Source organism: Cyanistes caeruleus, chromosome 4 (assembly GCF_971803275.1).
Source record: "Cyanistes caeruleus chromosome 4, bCyaCae1.hap1.1, whole genome shotgun sequence".
In the NCBI taxonomy this organism is placed as follows: Eukaryota; Metazoa; Chordata; class Aves; order Passeriformes; family Paridae; genus Cyanistes; species Cyanistes caeruleus.
The window spans coordinates 48,929,702-48,952,292 of record NC_141704.1 but is presented as its reverse complement, the minus strand read 5'-3'; the positions used below and the strand labels follow the sequence as shown (position 1 = coordinate 48,952,292).

Below are 22,591 nucleotides of genomic sequence, written 5' to 3'. Positions count from 1 at the left end.
TCCCTATGAAAAAGTTTGTTTCCAGCAAGTAAGTGTTTCATGTTCCTTTTGTTTAAAAATCAGCGTATTTGAATGGAAGATTTCCTACTGAGCCCTTGCCAAGATTTTGTATTTTGCCTTCTCTGGTGAGAATGTTTGTACAACTTTCCTTTAAGAAGGAGCCACAAACTCATCTCTCAAACCTAAACAAAATCTCTGTACAGCTCCTTCCAAGGGCAAATCAAGGCTGCAGTTCCTTGACTTCTCATTCCCAAGCACACACTGCCTGAGAGGAAGCACTAACATCAAGTTTGCTGCCTTTCTTAATTGAAAAAGGAAAGAAAGAAGTAGGGTAAGAAAAATAAAATGAATAGAAGAAACAAAGCGGAAGGGCTGACAATGAGAAGTGGTACACATAAGGGTGTATGTTAAAAAACATTAAGTCAAATTAAAATCTCTACCTCCAGCCACTTTTTCAACTTAGCTATTTTTGCTTACTGTCTTGGTGTGGATGATGTTTTTGCTGCCTAACTGCTGTTCTGTTAAGAATTCTTCCAGTCAAGCCTGCTCTACAAGTATCTCCTCTATTGCTTCATAGTAGAGTTCTCCTGGCAGAAGTTTTGGTAGTAGGGAACCAAATAAACAACTGCATGTATAAGGTGTTAATCGACTTTACTTCAGTAAGTTTAGAATACCTTGCAAACTCATTTGGCAGTATTTATGCAAGGTTTCAGCAGTTTACTTTTGGAGTAAATATTAAAGTGAAATGAGCTACAGTTTTTGAGCCGGTTTTGAATGTAGAGCATTATTTTACACCTCGTTAGGTCTATTTTTCCTACTAATACAGCCGTGGCAATTGGACAAGTGAAAGACTGATGGGATGAACAAAGGCAGTGTTACTTTCCCGAGCATGCCAAATCCATTCTGTAAATGTGACATTAAAAAAAAAAAAGGATCCCAAACCACATGGCAGAAGTCAGGCCTAGAAAACCAAGAAATCCTGCACTGCAGCAGTTTGCACAAGTTCCTGCATCTATTTACCTAATGTTTTCAGACACTAGAAGGATCATTTTTCCATGTGAAGCTAATTTGCTGATTTACTTAGAAGGTTTTCTCAAGGAAATACACAAAATAGTATAAATGTAGTTGGATGCTTTTCTGCTTTTGAAAATTTGAAGTTTTTATAAATGTTGAAAATAACTTGATACTTAGCAAGGCCTTTATTAATCTCTCTTAAGTAACAACTCGTATGATTGTTTTGGGATCCTCTGGTCCCAGCCTGTGGTGCAATAGTTATGGTGGGGGAGCTGTCCCGAGCATGTCTGAGGTGCCCTGTCAGAATAAACTGCGCAGGGGCGGAAACCTTTTCTTTCTCACAGCGTCACACAAGCTGTTGACCCATGTCCAGAAGACTTAAGAGTACTTTTTTAGGAGTATCACCTAGCGAATAGTTCAAGTGGTTATCTCCCACCACTACCTGCATCGTGTCTCTGGCATCAGCTAAGTGTGAGTAAACCAGCCATAATATGTGAACTGTTCCACACAGAAATGTGCACAGCTTTCACAGATGCATCAATACTGTTGTAGATTTTGTGATACTCTATTCTCACGTAATAATGACAATGTTATGGCTTTTAAATGTCCCTTGGGTTTATTCCCCTGTAGAATAAGCTTTGCAGTGCTACCACCCCTTCATACCCTGTTTTCTTTGCCTACAAGACTAAGATATAGCTGCTGATACAGGATTCTAAAAGGCTTGGGGGTAACGGAGAGAATTAAACATTCCTCTTCCAGATGCTGCTGTTCACAACACTTTTGACAGTTAAAATACATCACACATTCTCTTGTCTGTTTAATATAAACAATTAGTATTTTAAGTGGAGTCCAGCGTCAACCCCAAATAGGAGGATCCAGACAGGCAGTTCAGATAGAAAGCTAAGAAATGTTCTAAATTTATACAAAAGCAGTTTGCAGTCAGTTCAACCTATGCCTAACACATTGTCTACGGCAGCACATCAGACTGTGGAAGATACTGAGAGACCAGTAGCTTGTCTTTTGAGGAAGAAGGTTTCATTTTTCGTCTCAAAATTATTTCCGCACAATTTTTTATCTGCAATTTTTAGTATGAAATATAAAATGAAAGAGGAAAATCAAAATAAAAATATAGTATTTTTGTTTTCATATAATGAACTCTTTGTATAATGAAACATTCTAGTCAACCTAAGAGCAGTTTTGGAGGAAAGCTTGTTTAGAGAGAATTTTCCTTATTGTCTCTTCTGGAATGAAGAAGTTGGAAATCACAGACCTCATGAAATAAAGCACAAAAATCCAGCTTCTCTGTAGGTTTACTTCCTTGAAGCTGAGGCAAACCTGAGATAACAAAAGGGCTTTAATGCAAACTCAACTTTAGTATACAAGCAACATGATGAGAATAGTTTTGATCTTTGTAATTTTAGCAATTCTAATATGATTGTTGCAAAGTGCAATTTGCTAAAATTTATTTAATTTCCTAAATGAGAGAATTTTTAATAAAAATGTTATAAACTGAAAAAGCTCCTGACAAAAGGCATTTGGGATGCAATACAATTCAATTGTAAACTTATTTTTTGAGTCTAGACAATGTACAGCTCCATAGCACAGGGGAGGTAACATTCTGTATAATATTGATTCACACAGATGGTCTTAAAATTTCATTTATCTAAGGTTTAGGCCTTTGTGGGCATGAGGATCTCTCTGGAAACCTCTGTCAACTTTTCTATGTCAATATCTAATCATGTACCAATATGAACCTGGACTAGGTATAGCTATCATTTAGGGAATGAACCCTCTGGTTACTAGCATGGGTAAAATATCTGATAGGAAGCATTTCACTTCTGCTTGCCAGAGAAAAAGCTAAATGCTAGGTTATGAACTTTACATCAATTATTTTCCCTTCATTCCTTTGCAATGCTCAGTGGCCAACTGCACTTGGCCCTGAAGGATCTACAATAGTGCAAATAATGAATCACAAATAAACAACTTACCACCTTTTCAAAAGGAAGCCAGATAATTAATTTCTTTTAAATTGAGACTTCCTCTAAAACTAAAAAGTCCCCACAACTTCTGCAGCCATCAACTCGGTTTGCACCTTAAAAAAAAAATAGAAGCCGGGCACAAGGAGTGAAAATGAGAACAGCTTCAGGTTATTCAATTTCCTGTTTGTTTAAATATGTCCTTCCTGACATGCAGATTCATCACACTCCTTTCCTGGTGACTACTTCATTAGATTAGTTTAGTTAGGTATTCAGAGGGATTTTTATCTTCTGACTCATAAAATTCTTGAATTGCCCCAAGAATTTCCTGTGTCTGACTGGGATTTTATGTCCTTGTAGTTTTAGCTGTACTCCTTGAAGAAGTTGCTGTCTAAATTGCTCTGCTTTTGAGGTCTTCAAGCAGCAGATCAGGAGCCAGCTCCGAGCTCGAGTCCTACTTTTCAGGAAAACTGATCCGTGCCAGCACTTCACCTCTTAAAACTGTAGTCAGAAGTTTTTCTTAGTATTTTTAAACTCTTCTTTTCCTGACAGTATTTCCCCTTGCTGCCCATGCCCTTCCCAGGTGTCCATTTCAGAACATTTGTCCAATTCCAAAAATGCACCCCAGTGGCTCAAAGCGCAGCCTGCACGCTGTCCCATCAGGTTTTCATCACTCTCTTGCTATAAAGCAGAGAAGCTGAGGTTACGGGTATACCGGGCCATTTAGCAGCTGATGAGAAATGCCTTTGTATATCCTTTCCCTGTCTTTTTTTTTTCAGTGCTTTCTGAGGAGGGTGAGAGCTAGGTTAGGCTGGAGCCCTGATGTGTGCTTCCTTTGAAGGGTTCAGCGAACTGAAGGTGATGCTTTTTGACATGTGAGCTCCAGAAATGTACCGAGCGATTGCAGTGCCAGCTCGGCTGTTGCACAGGGCCTTCGCCTGCCTTCGCCGCCCTCTGGGCGCCGAACGACGGCCCCTTCCCTGCGCCGGGCCAGCGGGGCTCGGCCGCACCTATGAATGCCTTGGATGAGGAGGAAACAGGCGGCGGAATGGCACCCGGCCTGTCTTCCACAGTCCCAGAGGAGAAAGTGGAAAAAGCCTGGTCACCCCTTGAGGTGTCGGTGTCCAGTCTCCTCTCCCGGGTCAAGGTGACTGCGCAGGAGCAGCCCTGAAACACGGCTGTATGACCACCGACCCGTGTATGTCTGTCTGTCTGTCTGTCTACCCGTGAGGTCGCTTCCCGCCGAGTACATTCGCTCATGGGATCGGCAGGTGGAGACAAGAACAAGGCCATGCGCCGTGCCGGGCCTCCCCCCGCCCGGGGGCGGCAGCTCCGCTGAGGAGCGGCCGGGCGGGCTGGGGGCGGCCGCCTCCCGCAGCTCCCGCCCGGGCCGGGCCTGCCTTCCCCGCGGCCGGAGCTCGTCCCCCCGCCGTGCCTGGCCCAGCCCCGGTGCCTGCCGGCGGCAGCGGGACCGGGCAGCGCGCAGGGACAGCGGCAGGCGGGGTACGCGGCCCGGATCATGGCCCGGGCACAGCAGTGGCGTTGGGGGTCGGCAGCGCCTGGGCACTGGTACAGCAGCATGACCCAGAGGAGGGGACCCAGGGAAACAGATACTAAGCAGCCATCAGCCTTAGAGAAAATAGTATCCAAAGAACATCCGTAGCTGATGTTGTGAATGGCAAGCTACTACAGTTGGCCTGGCTCTGTGGGAAGCGCACGGAGGCAAATCCACATGAGTACAGTTTTCTTTGAATTACTTGAATTCGTCAATGAGAGGCACTATGCTGCACGTCCACTCCTTAGCATCTTTCTTCATCAGTTTTCTTCTGTATAGGAACCTATTTTCGTTTTCTGGTACTCTGTAGCTCTTTCATTTCTTCTCTTGTTTATTGCAACAGGTTTCTTTTCTAAGCAAATTACTCCTTTGCACATATTTCTTTACCTAGAGTATCGTAAAAGAAAAGAAGACCCTGAAGTGAGTTGGATGTTTACAAACTAATATTATTTGTCTGCAAAAACATGTAGAGAGTATAACTGACTTCCACTGTGAACATTTGCACCGTGCCTAATTACAAATGTTCATAGCATACCTTGGAAGTTGCTTTCATGTCTTGAACACTTCATGTATGGTACTTTTGTTTTAAATTATTTATTTGAGTAAAAAATATAATAGAAGGCTAATGGAGAAGGAAAAGAAGACATAAAAGACACAGTCATAAAAGGAATAGCACAGGCACAGAGGAGAATAAGAGACCTGTGCTGAGCTGACTTGTGCAGCAGCCATATTCATGTTAACGCTTGCTCAGTCATTGGGGTATTCTGGAGGCAAGCTGGGCTTCCCCCAGCAAAGCATTAAAGGAAAACAGCCCCTGATGAGATTGGTCTTAGCTGCTTTGCTGTTTCTTTCCATGGACTGTGTTACTGATGACATTGTATGGCTATGAAACAGTTTCCTTTTAAACCTTGAAGGAAAATGTAGTGTTTTGGAGAAAGGGCATGTTTTGCTCTAACCTGCTGTAACAGAAAACAAAAGGTGAACATTACAATCAGAAATACTAACTTTTCCATTTCAATACTTACAGGGGTTTTTTTCCCAAAGTTTTCTACAGAAAACTTAAAAGGAGCCTGTGTATGTGTGCATGTGTATATTGTTTTTGCCAGGGTTTTCTGTGAACGTCTTTATTTTCTAGTACAAGTTATTACCTACCTCTTTTTGTTTGCATAAGAGGTTGTTAAAAAGATTTAAACCTCCCCCTAAACCGACAGCAACTCCAAACAATCTAACCCTGCAAATCATTCATTTTCTTTTCTTTTAGGATTTTATGTACTGCCTGTAGCTTTTGCATTCTTTTATGCATGTAGCACAGTGTTCAGCTGTATGTTGCAGAAACAAAGTCTTAGGCAGAGGGAAATGTAAAATTACCCTGAGGCCTAGGGTGGCAGAAGTACCTCAGAAATCTGCATAAAACTGCAATGAGTAGATCTTGCACTCCTCATGAGAAGCGGGGCTTCAAGGCTAGGTTCCTTGCAGGGCTTTATGAGCATGTAGTTCATGGTGAGATGTTCCTACAGTGTGATAAAAATCCTGGTCTAGAAATGTATCAGTCTCAAGGACTAGCTTTGTGGATAAGCTGTAATATTAGGCAAAGAGGAGAGTTTTGCTCTCTACAGTGGCATGAGAAGGAGCCATGTTCCACCTCTCCATATTCTCCTCCTGCAGTCTTGTCCTGTGGCCAAATGGCCTTTAGAGACCTGGTAGTTTGAAACTCTGCCTTCACTCTGCTTTCAATGCTCTGTTCTGTCAACCTTTGGCAGACATTACCATTAACTAAATGCCCCAGGTGTTTGCCCCAATCCTGACAAAAGCTTTTCTTCATGGCCAAGAAAATTATGCCCATTTTTAGTTTGTGACCAGGTTCCCTCACCTAGACATCTCCTTTAATAAAGTAAACAGACAAAAATTTTCTTTTTTTATTGTTATTTTGTGGGAGGGTTGTTTGTTTTGATAAGTGTAATAACTCTTTCCCTTGTTTCATAATTTTACAGTTGAGATGACAACCTTTTTGTCCAGCTGAAATGAGGAGGGTGCTTGTCAGAGCACTCAATACTGGATGCACTAGTAATAGAAGGAATATAGCTGCAAAAGAAAGACAGTACAGGCTTTGGGGTGTTTTTTGGAATTAAAATTAATTCAGTAACCTCTGTAGTTTCAGTTTTAAGTGTGCATCTGAGTTCTGGCTGATCTTTACAAACTTTATTTCCCAGACATGCATAACAATACTAAAAGGAAAATATTTCAACAAACAATTTGTGGATGCTCATTACTTGAAAGACACCGTGACAAATTTTTCAAATATGTATTTCATCTGTGACTGCTGTTCATTTCAGTGCCAGATGTTGATTATTACAAGGTCGCATTTGCTGGGTTCTTTAACTTTCTCTGCGAACATACTGCACTAGAATTCCCATTTTATCGAATCACTTCCATCTAAGGCCTGCCAGTTCTACTGCTAACCTGATTTACTCATCTTATATGAAATCTTTGGCTGTTTTAGTGAGTTGCACAGATAACTCATTGGTATACAAATTTCAAGATATTTTGCAATATATACATTTGTTTTACCAGTACTGCTTTAGGAGGGAAAACAAAAACAACTATTTGAAGTTGAATGCTTTGGACTGAGGTTATTAGGTCAACAGTAAATTTTAAAAACTATTTGAGAGATTTCATGATGGCATTTTAAAATTATAGCTTAAGGTTACACTGCTTCACACAGTTCTGTTTGTCTCCTTTGATGCTGAAGATCTACAGCTGACTTATGTGTAAGATATATTTTTAAAAACATTAGCCATGATTTAAAGTAACAAGAGACACTATTCAGATGAGGGGAGAAACCCGTCCTTTGGGAGGAAGTGAGTTAGGTTCAGTAGTTTTGTTGAACCTGAACCAAGAAAGAAACCATTAGTAACTCAATCGTTGTAAGAAGACATGGGGAAGACCCCAGCTTCTGCCTACCTGTAGATTTTAGCAGCAGCTTGTACATTCAGGATGTTGAATATTACAGAGGAAGACTCTAAAAGAACCAGCTTGTATTTATCAGTGTTTTTGACCACAGTGAAAGCACAAAGGAAGCAGCTAGGGCAAGAGCAGTATTGTGATAGAGTTATTAATTGCTGAAGAGAGTAGGCCCCATGCTTTTATTGCTCAAGAGACATCGGGGGCACTCTTGTTCTGAAAAATTCAGATGTCAAATGAAATCGTAGACGCTAAGTTTCAGATCTCCCTTAACAATCATTTTAAACAAATATAACCTCCTCCCACTAACAAGGAAATAAATCTGGATTGCATATGCTGTTTCATGGAAAGTTGTTTGGATGCTCAGAGTGCTGTAAAGGAAGAAAACAAATACCACCTTTATTCATGGCTTTCACTTTTTTTTTATTTCCCAAGTGAGAAACATAAAGGAAAAAACAGATGGCGATTGTCTCATAAAAGCTGCTATTAGAAGTTCAGTTGTTTTGAAAAATTCCCTTCCCACACTGTTCTGCCAGCACGGCATTTGCCTGCTGCAATAGCCCAACTTTGCTGTTAGAGACAGGTAGTATTAGAGAGAAGCCCTCTTTTTACTTTTTCTTCCAAAATTGTTTTATTTTTGACTTTGTGTTGTTCCCTTCAACCCCTGCCTAGCTACCACTCTGATACTTTTTCGGCATGGTCTGCTGAAAAACAATACTGTGTTGTCTTTTTTGTATCTGGATGGTGCTGGAAAGGCATGGCCATGTTTTTCTTTTTTTTTCCCGTATCTAATGTGAAGCTGTTTGCTGCTGAACAATAATGTTTCAGTGCCTGATTCTGTTTCTAGCTAGATTTGGGTAAATTACGTGAACCTCCACAGAAAGAAGTGTTATCTGACGGTAAAAGAATTGTAAGTAAGAATATTCACTATTCATTCATCATCATGGAGATATTAAGAAAAATATCCTAGGATATTCTGTGCTAGCCAAAAAAAAAAGCCCTATATCTGTGCAGGCATCCTACATAATAGCAACATGTCACTTTGTAGTTCTACATTAAACTTTTATGTGAGAAGTTACAGCTGTGGATGCCTATGTCTTTCAGATTCTGTTTCAATAAACCTTTGAGAAAGAAAAAAGTGAAAGCCCTTCAGCTTTACGGCAGTTTCAAAGCAGAAGCTTTATTACCTTTTTTTTAATCCTAATACACTTTATGTTTTTACACAGACATGGCTTCTCAGTGAAGATAAATGATGAGACTCCACCTTAAAAAGCCTTTGGGTTTTCATTAATCCACATTAGGTTAAAAGGGAATCAGAATTCTAAAAATACAGCACATCAGAGAAACAAGGTATTTTTCAGGTCAAGGTCCTCTTTTCCATCTGGTGCCATTTGGTAGTTCTAACATCTTCCATCTCCCCCTACTTCTCCATCTGTAAATAACTCACTGAAGTAAATGCTTGGAATAATTATAGCAAAGAATGATAAAATGCAGGTTGAATTTAATCTCCTAGGGATCTAAAATGAAAAACCACTACAGACATCACAGTTATTGAAAAACTGGAACTCTCCAGTCGGCAGGTGTATGAAATGGGAATTATGTCAGAGTATTACATGCTTTGGGATCGCAGTTGTGCTGTTCAAAAAAATGTCAAAAGGCATATTAGTTAAGGATAGGGGAAAAAATAGCCTAGCAGGGCTGATTTTCAAAAGCAATCTGCCATTTCACTTCTGCAAATAATTATAGACGTACAAACTAACGGTTAGCTGCCTAAGTGCTTGCATCCATCTACTATGAAGTTGGAGATCTAACTCCAATAAAATGTGTGCAAACTTGCAAAACTGGAAGGAGGCTTGAGATGCTTCTAAAATTGATCAATCAATCTGCAGTTGGACTACTTTCCAAAAGCTTATGAGAACAAAATGTCTCTCTTTTTTTTGCATGAGGTCAGCATTGCCCCAAGAAAGAATCCTGGAGCAGCCCACAAGATAAGGGTCTTTGGAGCTTCCTGGACTAATGTGGAAGAAACAATCTTCTTCTGCTGGGGTTTCATATCTGTTATCAGGAACGCAAAACGGGGGCTGGACTATGGTCACGCTGTTTGTGCTTGCTGCCTTCCTCTGGCATTATAGCTACTTTGGCATCTCAGTTTGACTGTTCAGTTTGTTAGCTGTCTGGGACTGCTGTGTGCTTGCAGCTGTGCTGTCCTGGTACCCAACTTGTGCCAGCTGCCTGTATAGGTGCCCACATGGGTGGCTTACTAGGAATACAGACCCAGTCAGGTACCTGGAATAGGAGGTCTGAAAATGAGAAAGAAGATGCCTCTTCTGAATTGTTTGAAGCCTTCTGCCCAGAGTGGCAAAAGCAGCATCCAGCATTGATTACCAGATTCAACATTTCTCTTTCTCCCTGTCCTTCTGTGTTGCTGCCCAGGGCAGTACCAGGCAAGAAAGCATTCTTTGATGAAGAGGTGTAAACCACTGTCTCCCCTTTTCCAGAATAAGGACCATTATAAAAAACAAAAGATTCAATTTTGGTGAGGGCATGGTGTGTGAATTTTGGAAATGCTGCACAGGTTTTACAAAATATTTGGGGGAAGTCCTAGAAAGAGAAAGAATAGGACATGACTGTATGTGTTACTTCCAGCAGTGCAAGATCCTCTCTGTTACTCATGCAGGATGGAGCGGAAAAGATCTGTCAGTAATGTTCGATTTACACATGCTTTTCACCTAAATACCTGACAGAAGAAAGTTTCATTGCTTTATTTAGTGTATTTTAGACCTAAGAAATTATAATTGCTGTATATTTGAAAAATTATTCATCTATGTGGCTTGCCAAACTGGCCATTAAGACATAGTGGCTTGACTCCCATTCAAATGTTTGTTAGAGTGAGCACAAACACGATAGACTCCTATTTTAAATCCTGTTTTATGTTGCCAGTGTGGTGCAAAGTGTCTGTGAATCTAAGAATGAACCCGTTTAAAATGTCTATAGTGCAGTAAAAATTGCTGGCGCTTACTGTGTCATACTGCCCCTCAAACTAAACTTTACATTCAAGGATAAATGTATTCACGAATCTTAGCTGCTGTTCACACACACAGAAGTGTGAATGTCTTTTGAAGCTGTTCATTCATCTGGGAAACTCCTCCCACCCTCATCATCTCTCTTGCAATTACCCTTTGCCCCTTTCCTCCAGAGGCTGTTTCTTCTTAGGTGGTATGTTTTACCATCCTTTAAAAGATGGTCTGGCTACAGCTGCACATCAAATATGGACTAGATTTGACAGAAGGCCATCACCCAAGGAGGGTTGAGTCTCAGAACCAGGGTTTGCAAAGGGTCTCCAGCAGCACTCAGCCTCTGCAGTGATAAGGGTTACTGTTTCTCTCAGCTTAGCAGAAGCACAGGATATCCAAAATGGTCATCTTCACCCCTATCCCTACAGGAGCATGCCCTTAACAAGTAACAGATGGCCTTCAAAGGTGGGCTGAAAATTTAATGCACAACTTAGAGCAGCCTAAAACGTCAAGGTAGACAACCATTTTGCAGCCTTACAGCAGGAAGGAGGCAGGAGGGCAGGAGTGGAGGAGATGCAGCAAGAGGGACATAAGAAGTGGCCTGAGGTTTGCAAAGTGGAGGCCACTGCTGAGCCATTTGCCACTTACATAGAGAGTTTAAGGCTTGCTTTCTACACCAGTGGGAGGTGCTTGATATGAAGGCAAGCAGACTATTGCTGCTACGGCTTGTTCCTGACAGCTTTTGAAGTAGACAAAATGTTGCAAGAAGGCTTAGGAAACTATCAGATGGGTTTTCCCACTCTACCTCAGGAGATGAAATGAGACTGCAAAAGGGGATTGATTTTCTGGTCAGTCTGGTTCATGAACTCAATGAGAAATTCACTCATCTTCCTCTCAGGGTCAACAGAATGACAGTGTGTCTCACTGTGCCCTTCAGGACATTTTCTGTTCCAAGGTTTGCTCAGTTTTCAGTTTACCTTTACAGAGTTAATGGCTTGTCCTGGGAATGCTGGTGCCTGGCCTGACATGTTACTCAGGAAGATATGGCTTGGCAGGGATTTAAAAGCACACACTGTGGAGATCTGTTTCCTAGTCCCTCTCTTGGGGACCATATGTGGCAGTGGTGGAGCCTTTGGAGCATGTGTCACATGTAGCATGAACTGACAGTCTAATCTGAAGTCACTCCAGTTTGGTACAAAGACTACTTTAGAAGAAGCTTGCCTTTTTGTATAGGTTTCAGGTGACTTCATTTTTAGAAGTGCGTGGAGTGCATCCAAAGCAAATAATTTTTCTCTAGTGAATGGGAAGACCGAAAGGAGTAATCTGGAGAAAGAAGGATGGATGGTCTTTCTTAATGTCAAAGCTGACATAAACACATCTCCTCCAAGCTCTTCTCACAAGATAATTTTCTCAGCAAGACACAGATTGCTTCAATTTCTGTTTTGCAGTCTTTGAAGCTCCCCCCTCATTGCTATAATGAAGGGGGCATGGTTTTCTTTGAGAATTTCTGCAGCCCTGAAGTTTGCCTTCTCTAAAGGCTTTCACATGATCAGATAGTTGGTAGTTCCAAAGAGCTCTCTCTTTGAAACTCCTCTGCCATTGCACAAGGGCAAGCTGGTATGTCTGCTTTGCAAAATTAATAACTTTAAAAAAAAACACAAAACCAAACAAAAAAGGCTTCATTAAAAATATTCATTAAAAATTCATTAAAAATATTCTGGCTAGCTCTGTGTAAGGCCTCCATTTTCATTAGACAGAGGCCCAGCTAAGAAGATGGCAAATGGTGTTGGAAAGGAGCCACCAATTAGGAAACAACTATTTTTCTGTCAACAGGAGAACCCCTTTTACAAAACTTGTCATATGTTTGCTCCTTTTCTGTTTGTGAAAGTAGTTGTTCAACAGCAACATTTTGCATGAGGGGAAGGATTTATAAATTGGTTTTTTTACAGTTAGCATTGCTGCATTGTTTTGAGTTCCTGTTTTGTGGGATATTTTCCCTGTTCAGGGTGCTAGCTTCTCAGTCTGCCTGCTGTCTGTAACTCTTCCATTTGTAATAACTGGAGAGCAGGGGATGACTCTTCTTGTTTCTGCAGTAAGTTCTGGGGTGGAAACAATTGTGGTAGTAGGCACCTTGGGAGTATAGGACTTGTGACTTGCGACTTGCAATACCTTCAAGTAGCTTAGAAATGCTACTGTATGTGTGTTCTATAAAGGAAGAGAAACACATTTCTGAGCATTTCTTTGTTTTAAAAAATATGTTATGCTTACATCCTAATGAATCTTTTTCCATATTTAATAATCTAGGATACAACTGAAGACATATGGATCTTTTTCCAGTTTACACATTTTCTCTACCTGTATTCAGAAAAGTTGATCATTTCCACATCTCCTTTTACTGTATAGAAAATGTTACTCACTTTTCTTATGGAAAGCTATATATACCCTTAATTTATCTCCATGCTGTGATTCACAGCTGCTGCTGTGTCTCTTAACAGCCTGTTGCAAGTCATTCGATGAAATCATCAGTAGCAAATGCTCAACAAATATTAGAAGAAGAAACAAGAACTTCTCTATTTTTGGAAATATGTGTCATATAGGGAGAGACAAGAGCTGCCTGTGCGTGTTATATTTGGCAAGAGACTGAATGAGAAGGACAGATAGCTGGTGAGATTTCAGATGGTCACTGGCAGATGCTGACATGACCTTAAATCCTGTTAGGTGGTTATGTGGGAATGCTGCTTCAGGAAATGGAGCGTTACGATGGCTTTTGAGGAGTGGCTGAAAGGTTACTGTGTAATGAGTATCTTCTGGGTCACCAAACAGACCTGTCTTGTTGTCCACCTGTGTTGTGGAGAGGGGGAGACTTAGTGTGGAATAGTTAGAGTGGAAGGTCATTATTTTGGTAAGTGGTTACTGGTAGGTCGGGTATGCATATCATCATCTGGTGTCAGGTCATACAGCTCAGTGCTTAACAATCAGCTGCTTTGAACATGTGCATTAGTGAGTGCAGTTGTTTTATCCTGGATGCAGACCACATGCAAATCATCCACTAATGTCTAACCCAGGCATAGTTATGGTTCCACCTGTCCATGTCTGATCTGAAGCACTCATTAGTGTTTTGACATGAGACATGATAATAATAATCTCACTGCCTCTGATGTGTGATGGTTCAGTGTCTGAACACATCCTTTTGGGTTTGCCATGGTGAAGGCAAAGGTTAAGGCATGTTTTGGGGCTCTAAACTGCAATTTCCCAATTCATTTTTGAAGTACCTTTATATTGCAAAAGTAAAAGCATTTGTTTCATAAAGCCTTGCTGTTTATATTCAGGATGGAATTTGTGGGGCTTTTTAACTGGTGGTTAAAGCTGAATTGGCTTACCTGGGACCTTTATCCCTAAGCTAAACTGATTTCACTGCTTGAGGTGGAGGAATCCCTGTGGAGATGGAGGTTGGGCAGCTAGTGGCAGCTTAGTCCTTTCCTGTAAACGACTGTACTGGGGGGGAAAGTTTTCCAAAGTACCTAAGTGATTTAGGATAAAAAAATCTCCATTTCATTATTTCCATACTCTGGAGTAAGATAAACATTTTTCACAGTGCGATTCTGTCCTGCTTTTTGCAATGCTATCTGCCACAAAGACACCCTCTTTTCTTACCTATCTTGTTCCTCTTTTCCAGGTTGGCCTTCTTTTTATGATGTGATCAGTCCTGATGCAATTGCTTTCAACGATGATTTCTCCTATGGGATGCATCGAATTGAAATATCCTGCAGTCAGGTTAGTTTATAGCACACACAGACCATTCTGATAGCAAAGGCTGCAAAAACCATTAGAGTGTGCTGTACTTTCCTTGAGATTTGCAAACCTTTCAGTTCCATTAAATAGTAATAATTGTGAGAGAGCACAATGGGTCGTAGGTATAAAAGCTGGGTGGAACGAGCTGAAGGCACAAAGGGACTGTTGGAATGCACGTTGTTGTCTCATGTGAGATTTTACAGAGCAGATGTAAATGGTTGGACTCGGTGCTGAGTTTACAAAAATAGTCTTCCTGAAGATGGTTCCTTCAAAGGAGCTCCTGAGCCTGTCCGACTTACTCCACATGTGAGCAGCTGAGAGAAGTCGAAAGCAGTGGAGCGACTGTCTGTGTGCTGATTCCATCACTCTACATTATTGTGCATCCATGCTAACTCATTCCCAACACTCATTCCCAGCACAGTCCTAATGGCTGCCTCAAATAATCCCATCTGCTGTAATAATGAAGTCAGTAGTCATTCAAAACATGCCCAAATTTTCCGTTATCTGTCTTGTTCTACTTTCTCTCATCCTTTGTGCTGCCCTCTTTTCTGTGAAGGGAATGGCATGATCATTACCTAGCAAGGGAGAAGCTGCTGCATTGGTGTTCAGCAGCTGTAGCCAGCAGCTTGCAGCCCTCTAGCTCCACATTCTCAAACTCCTCCCAAGAGAAGCAGGAGCTTCATTTGGGCAGTGATAATTTGCTGTTCTTTCAGTGTTGTTGGGGGGATAACTGATTTTATCCCTGACAATATGCATCCTTACTAGTCAGTCAGTCCTCATTATATAAGGCTCAAAGTGAGTTAAGAAACTTCTCAAGAGTATCCATTAACTTCACTCTGTGTAGAGCATTTGGCCCAGTATGTTAATGACCAAATTAGCATGTCTGCTAGTTTGTCATGTGTACTACATAATTCTGAAGTTTTTACATGGATGATATGCTGTAGAAGATCCATTTGACACTTTGTGGGAATATCCACTTCCCTAAATTTGCTAGCAAGGTAGCAATGAGACTGCAGATTGGGAAGCTTGTGCTTCACCAGCGGCTACTGGCATTATAAAAAATGCAGTCCAGTCTCTTTAGCTCTGCTTAGTAGGCCTGAATAGTACTAAAATCTGCTTACTGCCAATCTGCTGAGCCTGTATTTGCTGACACACTGCAGGAGATGTCCAGAGCTCCTGGAGAAGCCCAAGGAAGCCTGTGGTCAGGCCAGAGAATCTGGGAATGTCATTTACCTTTTACCAAACACAACAGTGTTAAGCAGACCTGAGACCAGCAATATTAGCAGCAGTCACATACAGACACCATAAAATCAAAGCAAGACTAAAGTCTGAATTTGAAGGAAAAAATATGACCAAGGTTGCTGTATAATCCAATAGCAACTTCCTACTAGCTATTCCAGCTTCCTGGGATAATAACTCCATAAATGATAGTCACACAGGAAAATAGCTTGAGGAGTGGTGAGCATCTTTGCAGCAAGTGTGCAGCACAGCTAATACTGCTCCATTGTGTACCTGCCCCTGGAGTGTGAATCACACATGCAGCTGTAAAAACAAAAAAAAAAAAAGCAGTTTTACTGCAACCTGCAAAGCAGTGGGATTGATATGACAGACCTTGGTAGAACCAAAGGGAAATACCATCTCCCACACCCAGAACCGTATTAATCCTTTGCAGATGAAAAAGTAGTTGATTTTTCTTTAAAAGTCTTTCCCACCGTCTGAGAGAATAAAATAAATCTTTTTAAATGTTTTTCATTATAGAAAGCAAACCCAGGGGAGAAATCACTGTAATATTAATCAAATACATCCCTTGGATTATCCTAGAAATAACTTTCCCAATTTTTGGAACACATCCTGGGTGTATTTAAAAGGTCAGCAATTAGTGACAGGTAGAAGTTAATACAAACGCAGTTGAGGAATAGTGTAAAACTGGTTGCATCTCTTTTTTATCTCTGTCCTGTTCAATAGTCCCTTTTTCTATTTTTACATGTACAAATCAATAAAGTTCTGTAGTCACAGGAGTAGTGTTTGCACATCAATAGCTTGAACTCTCAGCTACAGCAGCTGACTGCAAGCTGCTTTCCATGCCTCCCAGCAGCATATTAGAACCAGGAGGTTTGGGAGATCCAAGCATACTGACAGTTAGCAGTGACACCCCCCGCCCCCCCCACCTTTCCTGCTCCCAAGCACATACTTGGAATGCTTTAACCATTTCAACATCCCAGTATCCCAGTTCATTTTGCCCAATATATTCATGTGCAAGGCTGCAACAGATAATTGTTTCTCTTTCAGGGGCTCTGCAGGCATGTATGTATGTCCTAGAAAAATGGTCAGCACCTATTATGTGTGGGGAGGACAGTAAAGTCAATTCATCCTTTGTACTCTCAGCTGAGTGCCAGGTTTCTTCTACTGTGACACAAAGGACTGAAATACATTTCTGTTTAGGGCAGATGAGTTATAGAGTCCCCTATACAGAGAATCGCCACATAAATTTTTGATGAGGGGCAATCTCAAAAGGTAACAAATTTTGCAGTAATTCTATCCTGGAGTGATTCTGCCATCACAAAAAGGTGTAATGAGACTACTTTGGACTCTCACACAGCTTCTCAGGTTTTGTGAAGAAAACCTTTTTGATAGATTGTCTTTGTAGTCTGTGTGTGAATATATTACTTCTACAGACCATTTCTCTCTGCAGTTTCTCTTGTTCTGTTTCTGTCCAGTAGAGAGGGAATGATTTATCTTTTGTTAAATGTTAGTCTGGAAAAGATCTGTTTAACACTTCCAGCCAGGAGGTTTTGAAGCACTCTTAGTTGAGATGAGATGATTTAATTAGGATGCTGAGTATTTAGAAAAATACTCTCTCTGGGACACTTAGTTATTTTTTTTCCCCCGAAATGTATGGTTATAGTCAGGTGAAACACTTCATTTTAAGATACCCCACTTTGAGAAACAGCTCAGGTTTTTTGCACACACTAACCTGAAAAAGACCTTTAATATAAAGGAAAATGATAAAAAGAATGAGCAGTGGATAATGAAGGAAAGGATGGCAAGACAGCAGTCTTTCAGGAAGAAGTCTTGAAGCTTAGTTTTCTCTAGGTCCCATTCAACTTCCTTTTACTTATTTCCCATGTTTTATTTTCCTTCCTTACAAAGCTGAGCAACTGCTGCTTAACCCAGTCATACATGCCACTTTTCATTGCCTTGTGAAGCTCATTCTGCTAATACCATGGGCTAGAAGCCCTCAGTTGTTGTTGGGATCCTTGCTGGACTGCCATCCCTGTCTCAGAGACACTTCTTCAGGAGCAGGGAGCCTGTTGTGGGATGTGTCTGCATGGGTGCAACCAACAGGTGGGAGCACTGAAGCTACACATCTACCTGCCCTGCTCCTGAAGGCAGTGAAGATTATTGTTTCAGCTGTCATTAAGTGAGCAGTTTCTGTCCCACCTAGCTGCTGTGAGAACCTCCCTCAGCCTTTCAGTCTATTGAGAAAGTTTAACCTGCGAGGCGAGACTTTACCTGCTTCTATAGACACCTTTCCTGCTGCTTCCATGAGTTAAAGGCTGTAACAGCAGGAGCACATTAGCAACACATTAACTGCAGGGCAGAGATTTGCCATCACTGATTCATTCAGAGTTTGGAATAATCAATATTGTCTCTATGTATTTGGAATACTGTGAATTAATTAAATGTTAAGAATAATTTGAAGTCTTTATTTTTTGCTGTCTGACTGTGAGCTCATGAGCAGGTCTGTGATCTCAATTACATTATTCCACCTCTCACTGAGATCTGCTATTGACTTGAAAGGCTGAGGCTCTTTGGTAAAGCAGCATGACTTTCCTGTTCAAGATAAATGTTTCTCCAGTGCAAGGTTTTATTTTTTTGTTTCTCATGACAGGCTGTAAAAATGAACTTGTGGAATTCAAGTGACTAATTACAAGAAATTCTTATTATCCAGATAAATTGCCAGCTGTAATGTGCACTGATAGTAATCTTAATTTTTGATCAGGAGGGTTAGTTTCTTCAAAATATTGTATTTGTAAAGCAGTCCTTGTAAAGCAAAGCACTGTTACCTTTCTTACAGACAGGATTAGTGTTCACCCTCAATAGCACTACAAGTGTTTAGGTCTGATTCATACAGAGCAAAAGTGGCAATAGAACATTTGTACTTACAAAAAGCAAAATTCAGCGTCATTTATAATTACTCCCAAAGATTATTAATTAAGAAATATTTTACATATCTGCACTACAGGTCTTTTTCTGTCACCTGTCCATATCTTGTATATACTATAGAAATTATTATGAGGCGAGTAGGCTGAACTCCATCCCCTCCAGGGTCAAGAAGTGCACCCAGAAGAACCTTAATGCTCAGAAGAGTGCCGCTATAGAAAGGGGAAAAAAAAAAAAAGAAGCGTGAGAGCACACTCTAAAGAATATCTTTAGTGCTTTAGGTCATTGCCAGGCTCACCAAAGGGTTTAATGTTTTTTAACCAAGCAGTGTAGCAGATGGTTGCAGGCTGAGGAAAGCCCAGAGCTGAGGCTGTCCCTTTCTTACACAGATTTCCTTACATCAGTAAGTGAAACATGGGCACTGCTGTCTTCACCACCATGTTTTTAGCTGTGCTCCTGCCATGAAATCATTACAGAAACAGGCAGCTCCTCGGAGATGGTGGTCCAACCAAGCATACATAGTGGTATAACAGGAAACACCCAGAAAATTTGGGCTTGGAGTCTTAGCTGCCTTTGGTATCTCAGAAGGTCATCTTCCTGGATCACTCCTGCAAATAAATGTAGATTGTTGATCCCACTTGAAAGGTCGATGTGGGCACGGTGCTCTTCCTTGGCAGCAGCTGCTAGTCATTGCTTATCACCACAGTGATGCCATCGAGCAGCACACAGACACAGTGATACTCTATTGTGTTTTGTTTCAGTGTGGTGCTCACCTGGGGCATATTTTTGATGATGGACCTCGCCCAACTGGCAAACGGTACTGCACAAACTCTGCTTCATTATCTTTCAAGCCAGCAGACAAGAACAACGCTGGAGAAGGCAGCGGTAATGCCAGTCCTGCCCAAACAGGCAAAGCTGAGCTGTAGGATGAAGCAGAGCCTACAGAAAACTGTTGATCCCACACATCTTGCAAGGAATGTTTTCTAGTTTTCAAGTTGCCTGCTCTCTTATATGCTAAGAATGTTCAAATCTATGAAAGCATTTTGCACCATCCTTCCTCTTCCTCACCTTTTCAGAACTGAGGCCTTGCCTGCCAGTGCATTTACTGTATAATTGGATTGAAAAATATATTGACTGAGTCCACAGGTTTTCTTTTTTCTTCTTTTCTTTGAGATTGCTTTGGGGAATCTTTAAATTGAGAGGCTTTGACATCATTAGTTATTAGTTTGTTCTTAACACTGTGTTACTCTAGGTTTACACACTATGCCTTTTTGCCTGGGAAATGGGACTTGCGTTTATCTCCAGTCTATAGGAAACTTCTGGGCATAAGAAAATCCTGAATTCCTAGCACATCTCTGCTTTGTTCTGACATGTGAGGCATGCAGCCTTTGGTCATATGTATTCAACCATCTCCCAGCATCAGCCACACCTTGCAAAAACTTGTAGTTACGGCTGTTCCTTCCCAACTGAAAGAGATGTATGAGATGTTAAAACCATCCTTTGGCTAATTTACTGCCAAAATTTCAAGGGTGTGGTTGAGAGGATATATATTGTCTCAGCATCTGTGTTTCCCCTTTGTTTAGTATTTAAATCAAGGTTTTAACTAGTAAGGCTCACTTTTGCACGTTATTAATGAGGCTTTGTCTGTTTTTGAGGCCTGTTCAACAAGTGTAATGCAAATCTGAATTAAAGTTGAAATCCGCAGGGGGTAATAATATGGGCAAGTGCAGAGATAAACTTGCAAAGTGAAGTAGATGAAGGATGACACTAGGCTCTTTATCTTGTCAGTTGCTGCAAGGATTCAGAAACACGACAGTTTCTGCTAGAGAGAAGTTTAGGAATGAATGAAGTAGAAAGAGGGAGACCCTCCTGACATACACAGTTTTAAAGATTAGCTGGTCTGGATGCATACTGCATACTGCATCCAATCTTTAATTTGTGCAATTGAAATGTAGGACATGAGTGACAGTGTTGGTGTAAGAAATTAAGTCAAAAAAAAGCCTGTCACAGTTCCAGAAATTTTCATGTAGCAAAATTCACTGTCCCATAAGATGTTTTTCACAGCTACTTTTTGATTCTGTTGAATAACACTTAGAATTGTGCATAATACTGTTCTTTAAGTTATACTATACAGTATTTGCTAACGCCACTTTGCCTTTAAACACTGAGTGACTTAATGAATAGGGTATTTACTTCTACTAGCAAACTTTGTGACTAACATATTTGGATCCAATTTTATTTTTAGTAGGAACAAAGCAACCACTGATTTTTATGGAAGCAGGATTGAGGTTTTTATGTCAGTGATAATAAACATATTATCTAAAGTTCAAACACCCTTCAGTTAAAATATAGCTACTGTGAATGGAATGGTCATAATTGCCTTTTTTTAAACAACATTAGAAAGACATGAAAAAGACATACCGCACCTTAACATTTAATAGATGCAAATAAGAATGATAAGTATTTACAACTAAAACACTTGGGCTCTGCTGCAGTGAGCACCTACTCATGTGAGTATTCCCCCAGATGTCATGCAAGGAATTGTTCTTTAGCTGCAGGAAAGGTTGTGCAGATTGACCTTTGGTGTTTCAAGATAGCCGAGTTTTTCCTAGTGTTGTTAGGTTTTAGCAATTTCTTCTAGAAGGGCTGCTTTTATCCTTTGCTGTTATTTAAAGAATAGAAGGTTTTCTCTACCACATTTTCTGACATAAACATTAAAAAGGCAGCATCTATAAAAATGTGGTACATAAATGTGGTTTAATTCCAGTTTGCTCTCCGATTTAAGTATTATCAAATTTCAGTGTATTCCTGCCTTATGTTAAAGAAATATATTACTTAAGCTTCAGAACACAGTAATGTATGCTGTCCTACAGGAGATTTATTTTTGCAGGATATGGGATGCAGTGAAATGAATCAATATGGTGAGGTGTATGTGATCTCTGGGAGTTAGATCATTTGATATAGGAAATGCATTGTTCTTGTGCCCAAGCTATACCACAGCACAGTGCAAGGTAAGACAGATTTCCTTTCATTGCTCTTAGAAGATGCTAGTAAGGGCTAGTATTGAACCCTCCAAATTTGGTTCAGTCTGGTGATGATCATGACAGAGGAAACTTGGGAGCTGAGCACAATGTATAGAAGAATAGAATATTTCTGTATGTTTAAATTTTGCACTGTCTAGATGCTTATAAAAACTGAATGCAAACTGTGTAGAAATACCAAACTATATTTTCTAATATCTCTATTTTACTCAGATGTTTAAATAAGATACCTTGAAAATCATGTAAGTCACATGTTATTTATATATACTATATATATATATAAAATTGCACATGTTTTTTATATATATATACGTACACACACATATATTATTTGAGTATGATTTTAGCCTTCTGTACCTTTTTAATAACTAAAACCTTTCCATAAGAGGGTTCAATACTTTTAAGAAATCAAATATACATTTTTCAAATCAAATTTGTTTTCATATATTTGCTGTACACAAATATAAAATAAATTTCTTTATAAATAATTCTGTTCTGCTTCCTTATTTGTGGTTTTATGTCATGTTTCTGCATCCTTCACTACAGGATATTAGGGAACTGATTTGACTTTGCTTTCCCCTAACTTACTGTGAATATTATGCATACAGTGCCTTAATCTCCAGCAGTTTTCTGGCAGGGACACAGCATTGCAGGGTATCAGGTGTCCTTGCACCTACCAGCTTTCAAGCGACTATCACAAACACCGACTGCTCAGCAGAGCAAGGAATTGTTTAGAGAAAGGCTCAGCTTGAACTTAGTGTAAGTTTTAGTCTCCTCTGAAGGACTCAGATGTGTGGGATGTGGTGAGTTGCAGGCAAGCATGTCTTAGGAGCCTTGCAGTGCCAGGCTCTGTCTGCAGTGGAGGAATGTAGCTGGCAAGGTACAACCACAAAGTGCTTTCTGCCAAAGTTTCATCTCCAAGGATGCAGGTTTGGAGTACTGCAGAGGCAGCAGGTTATTGACACTTGGTAAATCAGCCCTGCAGCGGGTTTTAAAAGATAGGTGTAAGGGAGGGGTAGGAGTTGCAGGCTGTTTTTAAGCTGGTCTCTGTGTTTATGTTTGTGGGAACCAGAG

General features: G+C 40.5%; 1 protein-coding gene and 1 long non-coding RNA gene across 19 annotated transcripts in view; one reads left to right on the top strand and one right to left on the bottom strand.

The window, feature by feature from the left end:
* MSRB3 (methionine sulfoxide reductase B3) overlaps positions 1–22,005 on the top strand; it is an 80,658-nt gene extending 58,653 nt beyond the window's left edge. For all 18 annotated transcript variants that reach the window (XM_086884525.1, XM_086884522.1, XM_086884519.1 and 15 more), the window contains 2 exons: positions 14,197–14,294; positions 19,238–22,005. In XM_086884525.1, coding sequence (XP_086740651.1) covers positions 14,197–14,294; positions 19,238–19,402 — 263 coding nt within the window. In that variant the 3' untranslated portion in view covers positions 19,403–22,005. The remainder of the gene's footprint in view (positions 1–14,196; positions 14,295–19,237) is intronic.
* Positions 1,185–4,212, bottom strand: LOC147653628 (uncharacterized). Its single transcript, XR_015285545.1, has 2 exons — positions 3,003–4,212; positions 1,185–2,349 (listed from the first exon to the last, which is right to left on the bottom strand). It is a non-coding gene; the product is annotated as an uncharacterized LOC147653628 (long non-coding RNA).
* Positions 22,006–22,591: the final 586 nt, after the last annotated feature.